This window comes from Melozone crissalis, unplaced genomic scaffold (assembly GCF_028551555.1).
Source record: "Melozone crissalis strain CALT ecotype California unplaced genomic scaffold, PUWL_Pcris_2 ptg000006l_1, whole genome shotgun sequence".
Taxonomy (NCBI): domain Eukaryota; kingdom Metazoa; phylum Chordata; class Aves; order Passeriformes; family Passerellidae; genus Melozone; species Melozone crissalis.
Genome location: NW_026535784.1, coordinates 55,778,725 through 55,790,454, shown reverse-complemented (window position 1 = coordinate 55,790,454; position 11,730 = coordinate 55,778,725). Strand labels below are relative to the sequence as shown.

Below are 11,730 nucleotides of genomic sequence, written 5' to 3'. Positions count from 1 at the left end.
TGGGGAGCTGCGCAGCTGCGCGGGGAGAAAAATGCATTCAAAAATATAATGCCAGTGTGAATAATCCTTTCCCGAGCTTTGCTCACAGACTGCTCCAGCTTTGTCAGGTGAACTTGAACCGGGCCGTCAGATTTGCGGCCGTTCCCATTGCGTACTGTCTGTCACCCCGGGGCATTCACCATCTTGCCTGTTGTTAAGAGCCGGCAAACAATCCATCATTGAGCTGGGCAGTCGCCGGCTGACACGGCGGTGAAATCGGCATGTGACGGGACACTCGGCCCCAGTGTCTCGCAGATTAAAGTGATACATGGAAGCTCACGTGTTACTGGGAAGATTAAGCCCGTTATCTTGTTGTGCAGCCAATAAAGGCCGGCCTTGTTCTCGGTCGGCAGTGGCGAAATGCTGGCCTGAGCTGAGTGACGAGCCTGCACAGCTCCGTGCTCCGGCCAGCGAGCGCAGCCGGGCTCCGGGGGGCGAGCAAAGCTAGTTAGCAAGATCCCGGGAACTCACGGGCGGCCGAGGTGCTGTGTTAAAGCCTCTCTGCAGAAGCTTTCCCTGCTCTGTAGGGACAATTAAAACCAAAACAAAACCCCTCAGACACTCCCTGCACAACAAAGTGTCCCAATGCGCTGTCAGGAGGCAGCACAAGCAGTTTTGGGAGCCCTGACCAGTCCTGCGTTTTCCACTCCTTCCTGCTCAAAGGGAGGAAAAGAAAGTTTATTTAGACGTGCTTCTGAATAAATCCATCCCTATGGAATTTTAATATTTTGCTTTCTTCCTAGTATTTCCACCTAGCAGCTTGTTTATTTTGTTGGTTTAGGTGAAATTTTGCCACCTCAGCCAAAGTTATGGCTACTCACAAGTAAAAGCTAGGGTCGAGGATCAGCTTGTTCAGTTCCCTGTTAAAACAGACATGGCATCATATTCTACTGGTCTTACTGTTCACAGGATTCTTACTCTTCACAATTTCAGGTGAATCAGGCACTCTCTCTTCATCCGGGGCTTGCATAATGGAAATCGTGGATTTTTAACCTCACTGCCTGAAGAGCTGGGGCTCTTCAAGAACATGGCTCCAAACACACAGAGTTTGAGTTATTGGCTGCAATTTGTGGTATAAATAGGGGATTATTGAGGAAATAAATAGTTGACTCTGAGGATGGAGAATTTAGTATTTTGGCTGTAAATTTCATCATAGAGATACTGACCAAAAAATGGTGCTATTTCCTCTGGTATCAGAATAAAGTAATTTGAACTAACTGAGACATCGGGAATACTTTGTCTTTTTTAAATTAGAAATTGGAAGTTTTTATTGGAGATCCAGTGGTTTGTGTTAAGTAACTTGCTACTGAGATGATTTTTGGGCTTGATTAATTGTAGTACTCTCCAAATTCCAACCTAAGTACTCCGTATAACCAGTGAGAGCCAGGCTCTACAAAAGGAGCGGAGCTGTGTCGTGCTGCCACAGTGAAATATGAGATGTAGGGACATCACACTTGAGGAGGCATGAAACATTTTTTCCTGTCACCTAAACTCCAGGACTTGAGTGTAAGGACTTGTGTAAATGCTGCTGCAAGTCAGGCACGAAACCGGCCTGATTGTGGCGGCGGTGACACACTTTCCTGTCCTTCAGGGAGGGTATTTACTTAGAGAGCTTTTTCCTCCTTCCCTTTCTGCAGGTATCCAGGTGAAAGGCAGAGTTTTGTTGGCTGTGTGTCGTGTCTGTGCATCCATGTTAGTAAATCTGATATCCAGGGAACAAGCTGATGCAACCAAAGCCTGCTAACAGGTAGAATGATTTTCTCACTCGTAAATAATGCCAGTAACTGGAACACTTGGGGGAATTTCTCTTAGAAAAGATGCAGTGGGAAGGGATCCCAACAATACAGGGCTGAGCCAAGCTTGCCTCCCTCTCTCCCTCTCCCTCGGAGCCGCAGCATCCCGTGCCGTTCCGGCTGGCAGAGAGCGGGCACGGGCTGACCCCTCCAGCTGTGAGGCAGCCCCTGCACACGAGGCAGCATAAACCCAAACCCGACATCAGCTGCCCCCAGAGCCCAGCTGCTGGATTTCGGCACAGCTCCTTCCCCAGACACGGCTATTCATGGGGAACGAGGGGGAAGCCTCACACCGGCAAGGGCAGAACCGCAGCCCGGGCTGCCCAATCTCTTCTGCTTGGAAGAACACAGCAGCAGCAGCTTCCTCGGCGTCTCCTTCCCCCTAAGCAGAGCGGGGTGTTCGCAGCGAGGTGCTGGTTGGTGCGAGCTGCTGTCACCTGCCGCCTCGAGGGGAGCCCCGGCGCACGGTGCCTCCCCCAGCTCTGCGGGGAAGCTGGCGGCAGCGCGCCGCTCTCGCCCCTCTCTCCCGGGAGTGACACACGCCACCCTCCTTTCTTCCGCTTGGATGAAATCGTGTCCCCTGTCCCCTGGCGGAGCGGAGCAGATGGGGCTGCTGGCCTCCGCAGCCGCCCGCCCGCTGCCCCAGCTCGTGTGAGCCCGCTGTGCCCGCCCGCTGCCCCCTCCCTACGGAACCTAATCCCATCCCCTAATCCCGAACTTCTCTGCCAAGCTGCTCTTGAGGCACAGAGCGTATCTCCCAGAAGATACCGAGTTACGAGCGGTTTGTTTAACGCAGGGGCCGAGCATCCCGCGCTCAGCCCCGCGGGGGCAGCTCCGACATCCCGGGGGCACAGCCAGGCCCGGGCCAGCGGGATGAGGGCGGGATCCCCCGGCAGGCAGCAGGTGCCTTTCCTGCCTCGCTCACAGCCCAAACAGTCGTGCCGGCTACCGGGGCCGCCGTTGTCCCCTCCGAGCAGGACATCACGTTAATAGAGGTTGATTTGCAAACGGCGTCGCCCCCCCCGCCCCAGTGCCCCCCTTTGCCTGACTCCCGCTTTTCTGCTCAATGGCACAGATGCTGCTTTGTGCTGCCCACGACCAGGCAGCTATTAGCAGCAAATCCAGCGAGGGAAATTAATGAAGGCGGCTACTAATAAAAGACAGCTCAGGACAGCCCGACCAACTTGCTCCGAGCGGTAATTAACTTTTTTTTAAAACTCATGAAGGTAAATATGCCATCAGCTTTGGGCCGGTCTCTCTGCTTTTTAATAAAAGGAGGAGGAGGAGGAGGGGAGGCAGAAGGGATGGCTGTGTGTCACAGCCGCCCCACACCATCCCTCTTCCCTCCTGGCTGCTGCAAAGTGACCCTCCAAGGATTTTTTTTCTCTCCAATCAGTTTTTAGAGGCTTGATTTTAAATCTGGCAGGAGTTCTGCCTCTCCTTAATCTCAGTTCAGTACAAGAGGTCACGGGGATGAGCAGGCTGCCAGAATTTTGCTGGACAGCTGCTGCAGAATCGTAGGTAGAAGGCAGGATATCCTTATATTTCTAAATCTTTACATCTTTATATCCTTACATTTTCTGCTTATCAGAGCAAAAGAGTTTGTCTCAGACTTTAAACCACAAGATTTTTCCTTGTACTTAGACAACAACCTACATCAGGTCACAAAAAAGATCCCGCTGGGATTTCTGCTTGTGCCAGGGGATTGGCTGTATAATAGATAATTGAGATCTTTTTTGCCCGTGGTGAACGGCAACTGGGGCTGCCTGGGCCAAACCCATGCATAATACAGGGCCAGGGGGAAGCCCAACCTGAGGCACTGGAGTAAGGCTTTAGGAAGAGCGGGTTTGAAATGCGCCGGCCAGCTGAGAGCCGTGTCGGGAGGGCTCTTTAACCGCGGCACTGCTGGACAGATTTATGCCTGCCATGAAAGGCGGCGTGCGGCAGCCCTTGGGCTGCTGGTTTGGCTCCTCGTGGCCATTCTTATGCCAAGGAGGGCTGTAAAGCACCCCCCCACCCTCGGGGGCCTTCAGGCTGCCCCTCCAGCCCTGCTGGCGCAGAGGAGCTTTTATGCCAAAATACAATACACAGAAGGATCATAAACACATGTTCTGGGGCAAGGGGCTGCCATGGAAACCACCCCCAGGTTCCTCACATCACCCAAGGAGGTGTTTGCCCATCTCCCATCTCCGGGTCTGCTTCCAGGCTGGCTGTAGTTGTCTCTGGGGTCATCTCCTTTTGGCATCACCTCCAAAACTCAGTCTTCTGAGAGAGAAGAGGGAAACATATGAAAGAAGGGAACGAAGGAGAGGAATTAACTCAAATTAAGGGGCAAGAACAGGAAATAAACACTTCTGGCCACGTTCAAACCAAAAATCAGGATGGGGGTGACTGGGTTAGGTGACAAATCCAGCCTCTCCAACTCAGCTTTTGCCAGCATGGTCCTGCCACCCCCTGCCAACCTTGCCCCCCTCGGGCCCGTTTCCTTCGAGGGCATCTCCATCGCAGGCCAGCCTCCCCCAGGGAGCAGGGGAGGTTTGGCTGGCGTGGCTCCCACCCCAAACCCCTGTCCAACCCCCCCTCCACCCTCGGACCCGCCGTGTGCCTTTTCCCACGGTGGTTCCCGCTGGCACAGCCCCATCCCAGCTGTACCTGGGATGGAGGGAAATCCCTGCAGGATGACACACCTGGCAAGGAGCAGGGTCCCTCCCCGAGGAGAGCTGCGGGGAGCATCCTGGTGCTAGGCCACTCGGGATGTCCCTCCGGATGCTGCGTGGCCCCAGCACTGAGAGAGAGAGGAGCGCATTCCGTCCATCCCGGCCTTTTGAAGAGCCGAGGGCACCTACTCCAGCGCCTCTTCAGAGAGGGAGAGAAGCCAGGAAGGACAATGAGGCCCGACCAGAAAAGACGGAGAGAGCGCTTGGCTCCTTTTTGGCGTTCCTGGAGTTTGGCCATTAAAAGGGGTCGCTAAAAGCGGGTGAGAGTGAAAAACCCCGCTCCCGACGGGCTGCCCCACGCACCGCCAGCGCCCTGAAAGGCTCCCCCTTGTTTTGTCCCTCCTGGCCCGTGGCGGATTTGGGGGAACACAGCTTCATCTTGCTGGCCACATCAAAGCAGTGATTATGCAAATGCTCCCACTTTTTCTTTTTTTTTTTTTTTTTAGGGAATTATTTATCACACAATAACCCCCCTGCCAGGGGGGGAAACAATAGATCAGGCTAGATAGCACTGCTCGCCCGAGGCTGCGGGGCCGGGGGGGGGACCCCCGCGCGGTTTATTGGCCTAACCTAATTTCACTAATTCTCTTTTCACACATTTTGGGCTTTTTTTTTTTTTTTTTTCCCTCTCTCTTTTCCTCCCTCTTCCTTTCGCTCCGAGGGCAGGGTTTCACGCTCCCAGGATCCGGAGGGCACCGGGCTGGATTGGCGTGCTAAGCGTTTTATTTAATTAATACACCCAGGCGCCTCTGCTGGTTTTTAATGATTTCCAAGCGTTTGTACCCAGAAGTCACAAAGTGCTCCCGGGAGCCCGGGGACGATGATTGAAGGGCCTGGGCGGCCTCCAGCACCCCCCTGCACGGTGACATCCCTTGACATCCCTGGCTGTGTGCTGTGCACGCCGAACCGAACCCCCTGGAACTGCCTGCGATGTGGAATTCATCTGGGCCTCACAGAGAGCAAATTCTGCCTCTTGTAACCCAGGATTGGTTTGTTAGCTCAACAACATTTAATTCCTACGGCCTTGTTGGTGAAGTCCATCGGCCTGAAGTGTGACAAGTCTTTACCCATCCTTCCCACATTTGCTGTCAGCATCTTCTGTACTGAGAGCTAAAGGCAAACTTTCACTGAATTTCCCCCCCCCCCCCTAATGCTGTTTCCCAAAGAAACAGTTGCCCGTGGACCCAGTGACATCAGGCCCCACCGGACCTTGGTTTCACCAGAGACAAGGATTGCCTAATTCCCAGCTGCTGGCACATAAAGCAGAAAAAGCTGCAACCCCAAAGTTACGAAAATTAGAGCTTTTATTTATATTTTATCACAAGAACAATCCCTTTGCTCTTCAGCTGTAAATACATACTAGAATAAACTCTGTAAATTATACAAAAAATACATATTTTCCATGAAATCTGTCTTTATAATAAATAAATGTGAACACGTGTGTGGCTGATCGCTGTAATGTTCCGTGTCTGTTGAGGTTTTCAGTCTGTTGATTTATTTTTAATCTCCTGAAAGAAGGGGGGAGTTCCTTGTCCCCTAAAGGTCGAAATAAATAATGTATGAGGAGATCCTTCCCCACTGCCCCCTCCCGATTTTTTTTCCCTTTTGATAGAGAGTTCAGCCTAAATTTCCACGCTTGCATTCAGCCCTCACAAAGCCTACAAATTATACAATGACTTCTAACCTGGACCCCTAACAAAACAATTTACTTTTTTTTTTTTTCCCCTCGCTTTGCACCCCCCTCCCGCCTATAAATCATAAGGGACAGATGGCAAAGAGGGGCGCGGGGAAAGGGGGGGACACACACACAAAAGCCCAGCGGTGACAGATCTGGGAAAACTGGACAAAGTGCACATCGGCGAGAGAGAAACAGAGACGGAAAGTTTGGTTTGGCAGGTGCCGTTCCCACAGCCCGCCCTGCCCTGGGAAGCGGGCAGATGCCGCTGTAGCCGCCGCCGCCCCGGGGGGAGCCCCGGCAGCGCCGCGCCGGGCTAGAGGCAGCGGCGGGGCAGCGGCGGCGGCGGCCCCGGGGCGAAGCGGCCGGGCCAGTGCTCGGGATCCGAGGCGGAGCCCGCGGGGCTGGCGGGCGATAAAGTGCAGGCGTACGGGGAGGCGGAGGGCGCGGGGCTGGCGGCGCCGCCGCTCCAGGAGGAGGCGGGCGAGGGGCTGCCCTCGGCCGGCACCGCCGCCGCCCCGTCGGGGCCGAGCCGCGCCGCCCCGGCCAGCCGCAGGGTCTCGGTGAGCGCCCAGATGTAGTTGTGGGCGAAGCGGAGCGTCTCGATCTTGGTGAGCTTGGCGTCCTCGGGGAAGGTGGGCAGCACGTCGCGGAGGGCGTCCAGCGCCGCGTTCAGGTTGTGCATCCGGTTGCGCTCGCGGTTGTTGGCCTTGAGCCGCCGGCTCCGCTTGATGCGCTGCGCCGTCTCCGCCGTGCGCGCCGCCCGCGGGGCGCCGCGGGACCGCCCCGGCCGCCGCTTCCCCTCCGCCCGCCGCAGCCCGCGGCCGCCCGGAGCCTCGACGGGCCGAGCCGGCGGAGCGGCGCGCAGCTCCTCCTCCTCCTCCTCCTCCTCTTCCTCCTCCTCCTCGGCGCTGGACGGCAGCGAGGGCGAGGGGGCGGGCGAGCCCAGCCCCAGCAGCAGCAGCTCGTCCTCGGCGGGCGGCGCCAGGCCCTCCGCCTTCACCAGCATCCTTGCGCGGCGGCTGGACGGGGCCGCACCGGGCAGCAGCGCCGGGAAGCAGCGGGCGCGCTCTCCTCGCCTCTCCGGCGGTGTGACGGCTCGCCGGTCTGACGGAGCGGGGCGGGGGTCTTGAGGCTGAAGGGGGGGGGGGTCGGCAAAGCGCGGGGGACCGTGAGGGGGGAGCGGCGGGGGCGCGGCGCTGGCACGCGCCCCGAGGGCGGGCGGGCGGGCGGCGGCGGGAGCGGCGCCCGGGGCCCGGTCAGGCTGCGTGTCTGGCACACGACCCTCCTTAACACCCCTTATATACCCCGCGGGGAACAATCAAACCTACCCCCGGGGTCCCCCTCGCCCTGCCCGCCCCGCCCGCGACTCTTGTCGGGGGGCGCCGCCGCCGCTCCCCCCCGCGCCCGCCCCATCGGCGGGGCCCCATTGGCGCCTCGCGCTCGGCTGGAGCGTGCCGCTAATTTATTAATGAATGGGCACGGGGCGGGGGGCGGGGGGGGCGCGAGGCGCCGGGCCGGCCAATCCCCGCGTCCCGCGCGCCACGCGCGCGCCCGGGGCCGGCCGGCTCCCCTTCCAGCCGCTCCTCGTTGGCGGCCCCGGCAAGGGAAAGGGAGGGATTGATGGAGAGGGGCTCCTCTTCACCCCCGCCTCGTTCCCCGGGAGCGTTTCGCCTTCTGGGGACACTTGGTGCTGTGGTAAAGGTGCGTAGTTCCGTGCGTGGCTTGCTGGGGAGATGCTCCGGGCAAGCGGCTGCTCCGTTCGCATCAGGCCGAGCCCAAAGTGGGGGAACGCCGGGCAGCTCCGTGCTGTCAAATATAATTCACAGGCTGGAGGAGACCTGAGAAAACTCCCAAACACCAACTTGTCAGTGCACCAGGAAAACCTTCATTCTTTTCACCCCTCTTCCCCCTTCCAGCCCTCTCTCCATGGTAGAGCCTGGTGACATGGCCGTGGAGTTGGCAGGCTGGCTTTGCTCCACAAACCACCTTCCATTATCCCAGGTTGCTCCAAGCCCTGTCCAGCCTGGCCTTGGACACTTCCAGGGATGGGGCATTCACAGCTTCTCTGGGCAATCTGTGTCCCCACCCTCACAGGGAAGGATTTCTCCTGAGATCTCATCTAACCCTGCTCTCTGTCAGTGTGAAGCTGTCCCTTCTTGCCTGTCACTCCAAGTCCTTGGCAAAGAAATGACAGTGAGAATATACAAAACTAAAACCCCAGAACACTCTCCTCTCCATATGGAAACACAGTCAGCAAGGCACTTGGGACGAGTTGGGATTTGAAACAGAATTTTGTTTGCAACTGCTAGAAAAGTTCAAAATTTAAGAAAGTGCTGAAACCTATGCACAAGCCGTGCTCAGCACAGCACAAACATTCAAAGCAGTCCCTCAGTTGGGTGTATGGTTTTTGGAAGCGATTGAGGCCGGGCGGGTGCCTCAGTCAGTATCTCTGTGACTCTGTGAAACATTCTAACACTCCTTCGCCTCCTTGTGCAAGAGGCTCACAGCTCCCCTCGGCATCCCAGGAGAGTGACGCTTTTAAAAGGACCTTATTTCTTTTTCTCCACTCTAAGGGGACAAAGCAGAGTACACTTGTGACAGGGCCAGCCCATCCCTCTGTCCCCACCCTGCTTGCCGAGATTTCCGTGTTTCCATTGCTGATGCAAAGCACCGGAGAGGTGAGGCACCCTTTGCGGTGCCTTTCTGGGGTTCGGTCCCATTCCTGCTGCCAGGCCCTGCCGTGCAGTGGCTTTTTCTGTAGGGCTGAGCACGAGGTGACCAAGGACAGGTCGGCTCCATATCCCCACAGCTCTGGACAGGCGCTTGTGTGGTCTGTGGGCAGAGCGAGGGCCGAGCTGCTCGGCCGAGAGTGGTGGGGAGAGGAGGTGGCGGGGGGGAGAGGGAGTGGGATCAGGAGCAGGAATGCTGCTGCCACTGCCCACCGCCTGAACTGTCCTCCAAGGGTCAAACTGTTCAACTTCAGCCCCTTTGCCAGACTCAATCCTACTTTAGGGGAACAAAAGCCCAAAGTAGGCAACGATCAAGAAATGGGAGCACAATGATTTAAGCTTATCACACAGCCCAGAAATAAAGGACGCTGAGCTCGTGTGGGGGAGAGGGGGAGACCTTCAGAAGGGCTTTGTTTGCTGTAAGAAGATTGAACTCTGAGGCGACCCGATAGCCCTAAAAGTTTAGGGTCTGTGTTGCTGAGAGACCTTTGGGCACGGCCCATCCACACGTCGACCTCACAAGTTGAGAGCCAGCCTTAATGGCCAGCCTGCCTCAGGTGAACAAGGGCACGACATCCCGGGAAATGCGGGGACAAAGCTGTGGGGACAGGGTGGCCCTGCCCCTCCCAGCTCTGCCTCCCTCAAACCCTGCGGTGTCCTGAGGGTTCGGGGTCCTAGGGCTGCCCACACACACCAGGGTGTCCTGATCCCTGTGGTGCCCAGCACCCACAAACCCTGACAGTGGGGTGGTTCTGCTCTTAAATGGGGTGTGAGAATATGTCCCCACACAGCAGAGTACTGGGGTGCTCTGTGGAGGGAAGCAATCAAAATTGCTGGGGTACATATCCCCCACATCCTGATCCAGGTCCTTCCCATGCATGCTGCAGCAAGCAGCGCCACATGGAGGGACACGATGAGGAGCAGTCTCCCAACTCCCAAGCTGTATTAGCACTTTTGGGGTTTGTTCTGGGATCCAGGCGAAGAGGGGTCCCCCCACAAGCTCTGTCCCGGCATCTTTCCCTGCTCCCCCCAGCCCGGCCCTTGTCGGGGGCCGATTGTTCCCGGCGGATTTGCATGGCAGGTGCAGGCCTGCAGAGCGATTTTGCAGTGCTGGCCCCCCGCCCCACCAAGAGGGTTTGCCTCCTCCCCCTTGTGAAAAAAGGCTGCCGGTGCCTTCCTTTCCCATGAAGAAGAGAAGAAGCTTGAGGATCGCGTGAACACGCTTCAGTTTTCTTATTCTTTTCTATAGATGTGGGGAAAAGAACAGCCGATTGTGTGAAAAACCCAGTGCCTGCAAAAAGGGACATTGGCCATCCAGGCGAAGGTGCGCGAGGGAGAGCACTAATCGCTGAACCAGGAGACAAATACGATTACCAGCTCCGAGCCTTGAGTCAGAAAGTCTCATAGACTTTAAGATGTTAATCCCCAACATAATCCTTCCTTTGGCGTGTAGGAATAGTGCAGCCACAAGAGTTGTTTTGTTATTTATATTGGCGTTTAATAAAACTCAGCCAGTGGTGAATGGGCTGCCCACTCTCCAATGGTAATTAATTCCCTATTTCAGTGACCCAATTGTGCTGGGATAGAGCAGTGGGACAGTCCCACTGCCCCAACCCGCCTTTGTGCAGCTACACGGCTCTCGTGCTTCAACAGCTATGGAAACTCATTCTTTTGATGTCATTCAATGAGTTTTCCTTGGGCATCTTCTAAACTTCAAGGACCCTTTTCTTTCTCGAACGCCTGAAAAGCAGGACTAGCTTGACCACCTCTGTAGAATTTAATGGTTTGGTGAAAGGGCCTTTTGGGGGGCGGGGGGGCTGGGGTGGGGGTGATTTTTGTAAGGAAAGACAGAAAGAAAATTTGGCAGTCTGGCTATCAAACAGGGAGATAGCCAAACCCAGGTGTGCTAAACTCACTCAGCTCCTAATTTATCCAGGTCTAAAAAGCCACTTTTCCTTACTCAAAATACTTGGGGGCTTCTCTTAGTCAAGGCATTTCTAGATGGGATCAGCCAGTGAGCAATAACTGTGTTATGGAGCTGAGCAAAGACACGAATGGTGTTTCAAGAAGGAAGTTTCATCTAGAAAAGGGAAAAGCACCTGGCTCTTTTTACCCAGAAGGGGAAGAACACCAGATACCTGTAACAGGTTATTGGTGTAAGTGTGTCTGCAGGTTTATACTTTTTGTCTGTGTGGTGAGGTGGCTGAAAGCAAACACGTGAAGAACATGGAGTTATCCTGCAGAGCTGCCCCGGTCCAGGCAGCCTCCTCTATGTCTTTATACACACTTGCAAAAAAAAAAAAAAAAAAACCCAAAAAAAAAAGCCTTTCGCAAGTCACAAACAATTCAGGATTCAACTAAGAAAACACAGAGTGAACCATATGGCCAGGGTGGCTCGAGTTGGCTGCATTTTCCCCCAGACAAAGAAGGGATTGAGAGTTGAAGGAAAGGAGAAAAAAACCCAACTTTCCGGCTGATGAAGCTGTTGTCTGGAGGCAATGATCCCAAATCTCAAGGCTTTATTCCAGGCTCCGACTGAGACGTGATATGTCATATGATTAGCATCTTTCATATTTACAAGAGTAGTGCAGGCTGCCAGTCTTTAGAGAAAGGCGAGAGAAAGAAGGGGCATATGCTGAAATGGATTTAGCATTTGAAAGAGAGAAAAGAGAGCGGATAAATACACTTAAACGAGGATTTAGTTTTACTCCCGTTGAGTTCTAATGGCTTGTTGATTGAGATTTTAGGGAGTCGGGACAGAGGTGTCAGCAGTA

The 11,730-nt window shown here is 55.4% G+C and overlaps 1 protein-coding gene across 1 annotated transcript; it reads right to left on the bottom strand.

The window, feature by feature from the left end:
• Positions 1-6,540: 6,540 nt before the first annotated feature.
• On the bottom strand, positions 6,541-7,233 carry NEUROG2 (neurogenin 2). Its single transcript, XM_054295899.1, has one exon. It carries the CDS (start codon positions 7,231-7,233, stop codon positions 6,541-6,543), a length of 693 nt encoding a protein of 230 aa, XP_054151874.1.
• Between the last annotated feature and the right edge of the window lie 4,497 nt (positions 7,234-11,730).